This window comes from Apostichopus japonicus, chromosome 22 (assembly GCF_037975245.1).
Source record: "Apostichopus japonicus isolate 1M-3 chromosome 22, ASM3797524v1, whole genome shotgun sequence".
Lineage (NCBI taxonomy): Eukaryota > Metazoa > Echinodermata > Holothuroidea > Aspidochirotida > Stichopodidae > Apostichopus > Apostichopus japonicus.
Window position 1 is genome coordinate 6,154,967 of NC_092582.1, and position 6,922 is coordinate 6,161,888.

The window sequence follows — 6,922 nt, forward strand, 5'->3', positions numbered from 1 at the left end:
TCTCTTCAGATAAACCTGTACCAATGTTTATGAAGTCACTTCCATAACAAGACTATTGAACATGTCAGGAATTACCACTGGCTTCGGATAGAATGTATGGGGGTGGGGGGTTGGTGGAGTTAAGGCATCTCTCCATCCCTCCCATCTTTATTTGACACCAACAGAAAAGCCAAAGGTTGAATGTAATGATTATCAATAGTTTACAACAGTGACAAATGAAGAAGAAAAATGATAAATGCATTGGCTGCTGTATGTTTATTTTTAAACTCAATATAAGTTATCATCCTTATACATATACACACTATATTACATTGCTTGCTAATGACTGGTTTCATTGGTACAGTATTAACCAGTTTAAAGAGGTATTCCAATTTGTTGTTTGTTTTTTTCAAAGTCAGTGAAAATGCTTTTTTTTCTACTGCATATTACAGAGTCCCATTGGGTTTAGCATGCCTGTATATACCAAAGTCAATCAAAGTAGATGAAAGTATCAACAAAATAATTGTAGATGCTCCTTTAACTAGTTTTCTCAACCTGCCGCAAAATGCAGTTCCTTGTACATCAAGCTTTTGGAAGGTGAAAGTGAGGGCTAAAAGTGTTTTGGTAGATCAAGGAAGTAGTTCTTCAGATTTGAAAAAGACTGAATAGTTTGCTGGTAATTTAGCAGTAACCTGCAAAGTAGGCCTGCATGTAAAGTAGGAAATTCAAAAAAGCGCCAGTATGAATATCATGTTAAAATTAGTTCAAGGTTAGGAACTGTTCATACTGTCAGTACAAGTGCTTTGAGGAATAATGTGAGGACAGTATAGAGTAGTACTAGCATTAAAAAACTTCCCCAACTGGCTGACCTAATTTTGCTTACTTTTATCAAATGTAATTCAATCAGCACCATAAGATTTACTAGCATAGTTGTGAAAGCTTGAATTATAAAAAAAAAATTATCGCCTAACGTGCATTTCCTAGTGGAGCACATTGAAGATAGATGTACTTAGAACACGATGGATTTTTCAAATCCCTGTAACAAAATTCCTCTAGATTGGACTTTTTAGGTCTTTTAGGAAATTTTGTTAGTTTATTTTTCAGTATTGAAAGCAACAGTAGTCAATCATAAATCTTTTACAAATTATTACCAAATATATACAATTATTGTAGTCCAGAAAATAATAGCAATAGCATAAAGTTAAGGCACAGTATAATGCATGCATAGTAGAATATAAGGCTGTTTGAATTTGTTTGCTATAAAAGTGTGCATCTTAAATGTGAAATATCTGAAAGTATAATAGATAGGTAGCATTGTTAGGATACATGCTTAGTCTAAATATTCTGTAAACTAACAAAATGTTATCTTTTGCTAAAATTGTAACTCTCAAATCCAAAAGAATTTGACTTAACTAAGCAATCCTAAAAAAAACTCATTCATTCATTGCACATTGCTGAAAGGAATGTCCTGTGCTGAATTTAATTAAAACTTAAAAAAGCTTTTAATTCTCATTCTTTTGCAAGATTAAATTATTAATATTTTCCTTCTTAGCTGTTATCTGAAAGTATTAACTTAAATGTTGGAATGCTGGAATAAACTATAAATTTTCAAACTTTTTGAATAAATTATTCATCTTAAAATGATTTAGTGATTTAGTAGTTAACATGTCTTTCAGGAGTAGAAAGTGGTCAGCACATTTTTGTAATTTACAATATTTTCCCCCTTTTTTATTGATAGGAAATTAATGTGAATTTTATCACTAGATATCAATGTTAAATTTACTGACTTTTTGACAATTTATCACATCTGCTAATTATTTTATGGAATGCTTTGGATAAGGAGAGATATGAAAATACAATTATAAAAGTGCAGCAGAAACTTTAAAATACTGGAATGACAAGTGTGAATGAAGAAATTTCAAGGAAATATGACTGGGAAGTAGCTTAAGGATCTTGTGTACTTATTTTTCACCTTTCACTCATTTTTACTCATCTGGAAATAAAAAAACAACTCTGAAAATTGCTCAAAACCAAAGCATGTGAAGTGGAAGAATTTTTTGGATATGATTTCAACGGAACATCTGTATTTGTACTAATATAATTGTATATTTTACAAGATTCCACATCACTTAAATACCACAAGACAGATTGAAAATTTCATTTAAGCTGTTAAATTGCTCTTACAAGTAATTCTGGCTGTTTTCAAAATGTTTTTTTTTTATTGTGTCCGTTCTAAATAAGACTTTGAATCTACACGCTTCCAACGACCCATCTGTGATTGGCTAGACGACGGCGCATTCTCACGACCGAAGAGTCCACGTTCGCACCTGCGTGTTTGTGTCGAATGTCGTGCTGGAGACGGGACTGAGCCATTTGAAGTAGAGCAATATTCCTACTGGTCTGTAGCAGTGACTTATCCAAGCCCTCTGCTCCCTGAAATATAGAGAAATATGAGAGGATAATAATTTGATGTCTTTATCATGTACAGAATGGAGATTAAATTAAATACAGTAGCTACTCATAGAAATGTTTGTAATTAATTCTAGTATATAATGGATTTTAATTTTTCAAACTTTGTAATATGTTCATTATTTATGACCTTCATATCATTTTTCTAACATTAATTCAAAATGGGCAAATTTGAAAAGATTTCTTGCTTTGGAAAAGAACCTCACTTGTAGGAAATTTTCCCAAACTCTACGTTGAATTCTTTTGACCGTAAAATATGTCCAATGAAATTGTTGAAAGTAAGTTCCATACCATTGATCCACAAGTGGGTAATAACATACACATATATGTAGAAACCATATGCAAATTAGATCACCATGAACGGTCCAAGGCATAATCAATATGAAACACATACACATGATTGTGCAGTCAATACCAATGTCTTGAGAGAACATGACCCTCTTTACACTGCACTGTGCTCAATTCTGATAATCACATTCATCTTTCACAGAAACAATATTGTAACAAGTGCAGGTGTTTTTATATAACTGTAAACGACGGGCAAACCGCCCATCCTTGAATAATTTCCTACACACCTTGATGATATCTTGAGCTTCGGGTAAGTTTGTACCGGGATGTCGCTGATAGACCTTAACGAGGGGTCTGCCCAGCCGCTCCCTCGTTTCTAAGTTAGACTGCACTTCTGGACCTACGGTGTACCCCAGGGCCTTCTCTGTAGCATCGTACCACCTCTGGGAACGATGAATGGCGTGCCTGTTCTCTCCTGAAGCAACTGTGAGGTATTGCTGAAAAGTACAACAAAGAGACAAAAACAATCGTTAAAAATCTCTATGGCTCTAGAGGTGATTTCTTTCCTCTGTTTGATAGGAAAGGGTATCAGTCAGCAACTCCCAAATTTTGTTTCTTTTTCATAGAAAAATACACGAAAGTACATGGATGTCAAAGTGAGGTCACTTCTTCAGGGCATGAATCTATGAAATTGATAGTTGGCATAAGTGCTCCAAATCTGTTTTCTACCCTTCTTCTGCCCCCTCCCTCCCTCATACAATAAATGTTAGCTTCAAAGTGTGCGTTCCAGTGGCTTTATACTAAGTCTATGTTATTTGTTGTGGTTAACGCAGCAAAGATGTAATCTCCATACATTCTTAAGACCCTTTGCGATACATTTACAGGTTACCAAGCAGCAGTGAGTAGACAGTCAATGAGTTTAGAGAAAATGTAAATTGAATTCCTTCATCTGTTCATTCTTCTTATATAGAATTATCAAATCTGTTGACATTCTGAGAAAATGCAAACTTCTTCTGTTACACCATATAACTTGGGCAAAACAAGTTTTACACGTGTTGAAGAATTTTGTTTCCCTGTGAAGGTTGTTTTTGTTTCCTGTGAAGGTTGTTTTGTTTCCTGTGAAGTTTGTTTTGTTTATTGTGAATGTGAAGGTTGTTTTGTTTATTGTGAAGGTTGTTTTGTTTCCTGTGATGGTTGTTTCATTTCCTGTGAAGGTTGTTTTGTTTCCTATGAATGTTGTTTTCTTTCCTGTGAATGTTGTTGTGTTTCCTGTGAACTTGTGAAGGTTGTTTTGTTTCCTGTGAAGGTTGTTTTGTTTCCTGTGAAGGTTAGTTTGTTTCCTGTGAAGGTTGTTTTGTTTCCTATGAGGGTTGTTTTGTTTCCTGTGAAGGTTGTGTTTTTTAAAGTTTAATTTCAGTACCTTGAGAGTGACAGTTTCAGCGACTTTCCTGTTCATTCCACCGTTGACAGCTTCGTGCGCTGCCTGCTGGAGTTTCTGAGTATTGTCGATGGCTTCCTTGATTTCTCTTCTCAGTACACTCGATCTCTGTCTAGCTTCTTTGGCCTGAGCGATAGCTTGGGCTGCTTCGGGCGTAAAGGGCCCTAATGGGTCGGTGGGGGGTGTCATGGCACCGCTACCATCCCCTTCGACTGGAGAGCCACGACCGTTCGGATTCTGCATATTCAGGTCGATCTGACGAGAATAGCCGAGCCCGTTCCCACCGAAGGACATGGTCTTGTCTTGGTGGCGGGAATGACGTCCACTGTTACGAGATGCTCGACCGCTTGTGACCGAGGACACTGCATGACAGATGAGGTCTAGAACTTGGTTCCGCTCTTGGATGACCGCACTAAGTCTTCTTCTGCATTGATCTAAAACCTGTGTTGTGTAAGATAAACAATGTTTATTTTGAACTTGAGCTATAGAAGGACACTTACATTAATCCTTTCATATTCCATAACATGTTTCCTTATTATGCTCCAAATAATTGTTTTATTATTTCTAATGATAACACAGACCTGTTGAGAGGACCAGATATATGTTTTGTAAAATTGTGTTTCTAAAGGCATGAAAGTACCTGGTTTTATACTTAATCCTAAGTCTTTTATGACTTTGTGAAAAAGGAAACTTATTATGGCAGATAAGATTTTAAATTAAAAGAAACTAACACTTTAGCATAGAGCAGCTAGCAGATAGTGTACATATGGTTTTGTTAAGGTATATTAAAGCTGGTTAAATGCAAGAATTTGCATCAATTTTGCAGTATTTTAGCTGGATAAGCTTTTTTGGTACTTGATATATCACCTTAAATATCACCAAACAAATGTTTCAATTATTAATGTAGTAATTAAATTGACTACATTGGCAGTTTGGAACTATTTAATATGGGGGAGGGGAGAGATGGGGTGATATTAACATGCAAAACTTAGTTATTGCAGTTGCTGTACAGTACATATTAAAAGCACAATAAAACTAAAAAGAAGATGCAATTAAAAGTTAAGTGAAAGTCAATCTTACTGACATAGTTGGGATGAAATTACATCACATATGTTTATGTCATTTCTAGAGAGAATTAGTTGAAATTCTTCTTATTAGAAAGAAATTAAATAAACATGTCACAAATTAAAATTTGGTAAGTAGTCTAGAACTTTAAATAGGCCTACCTGAAGTTGTTTTTGAACTGATCTCAGCTGAGCCTCCAAAGCTTTCTTAAGTTGATAGAGATGTTGAAGTTCTTTATCCAATAGTGAGTCAGCGCCATCTCTTCCCTGTTGATAAAGATATAAAAATGCAGATCTGTACTTAGTAAATTAACAAGACATATTCTGAGGCTTGTCTACTGGTAGGAGAAAACTACATCGTTAGACCACAAAACTATTCTTTATGTTTCTAGAGGGACAACCAATATCTTAATTACACTAAAGTATTAAAAGCCCTCCGTTGCATAGTGCAAACTTTGTGTTTCCCGTAATTGCATGTAACCTCTTTTTCAAATGCAATTGTGATCCATAAAACCTTAACAAAAACAGCTAGAACTTTTGTACGGTTAAAGAAGGAACATCCAGTTTTATTCTGAGGCACTTTTACAAATGATTTCAGACAATTACTGGAATGAATACAGTGAAAGTCAATGCATGCACATGTTTAGCGAAGTTTGTTTTGACTCAACGCCTTTAGTTTATACAAACAACATTGGCTAAATCTATCTCATTCTGGTGAATCTGATAGGAGCATGATCGAAATCATATAGCTGAAGGATAAAACTTATACCACAGAGCAAAATCATAGAGATCATCAATACCTTTGAACTTAAATTTATAAAAGTGCTTTGTGGTGCAAGAATGGGAATTCATTTCTCTGAGTCTGACAGCATAGTGCTTAGGTTCATTGTTGAAAGACTGAAAGCTATGCAATAGTCAAATTATTGCACAGAGATTATATCTAGTGATCTCTGATAGGTAGGTTAATATCATAAAATTATAGGATAACAAAACCATTCACGAAATTTCGAAACATCTTTGACTACTTAAGTAGTATAAATATAACAGATTTGCCTCAGATCACTTACCCGTTCTCTAGAGGGTCGAGTACACCTGATTTCAGTACTCATTTTATTCAAGGCAATATCTTTCCTAATATGTTCAAGCTTCTTTTCCAAAGCTTCCTTCCCTCTGAGTAAGCTTTTAACTTCTTCATTTGTATCTAAGAAGCTCTCTCTAAGTTTTATAAGAACGGCTCTGGTTTCCCGTACATAGGCTTGTACTACTGTATTACTCTGCTGTGCACAATTGTCACGTAAAGAAGGTAGGGCATCTACAGCACGGCCCAAGTCCAATCCTTTGTCACTCCTTTCCACTGCCGTTTGCGAAATTTTTAATTCCTTTACTGTCGCTTCTCGCCAACTTGCTGGTCCCACGGTTGCAGTGGACAGAGAAACGGTAGTTCTCGGCTTCGAAGCTAACATATTTGCAATTTTCTTTTCCCTTTCGAACTTACAGTTTCATATTTTCGGAGATATTTCTGAGAGGTTTATTCGTGTATTTACTACGTGGAATGTTTCTCCAGTGTTTCTCGCACACGGATGAAAACGTTGTCTAGTCTACATATGCTGGACGAAAACATGTGTGATGCGTCGTTGCTAGGCTTTGTTGCCAGGGGAGATCCTGTTTAGCCGGTGTTGGCTTA

At 35.6% G+C, this 6,922-nt stretch overlaps 1 protein-coding gene across 1 annotated transcript; it reads right to left on the minus strand.

Moving 5' to 3' along the window:
* Window positions 1–236: 236 nt before the first annotated feature.
* LOC139963929 (tektin-like protein 1) lies at window positions 237–6,859 on the minus strand. The gene is made up of 5 exons (XM_071965163.1): window positions 6,306–6,859; window positions 5,401–5,505; window positions 4,157–4,615; window positions 3,024–3,233; window positions 237–2,412 (listed from the first exon to the last, which is right to left on the minus strand). Exons 1-5 carry the CDS (start codon window positions 6,699–6,701, stop codon window positions 2,230–2,232), a joined length of 1,353 nt encoding a protein of 450 aa, XP_071821264.1. The 5' UTR covers window positions 6,702–6,859; the 3' UTR covers window positions 237–2,229.
* Window positions 6,860–6,922: the final 63 nt, after the last annotated feature.

What these genes read in the sequence shown, in the direction of transcription:
- LOC139963929 (XM_071965163.1), bottom strand. Translation starts at nt 6,701, where the DNA reads ATGTTAGCTTCGAAGCCGAGAACTACCGTTTCTCTGTCCACTGCAACC. An exon ending in CTCGACCCTCTAGAGAACGG is followed by an intron (nt 5,506 to 6,305) that starts GTAAGTGATCTG and finishes CTTTATCAACAG; the next exon opens with GGAAGAGATGGCGCTGACTC. An exon ending in AAGCTCAAGATATCATCAAG is followed by an intron (nt 2,413 to 3,023) that starts GTGTGTAGGAAA and finishes TCTATATTTCAG; the next exon opens with GGAGCAGAGGGCTTGGATAA.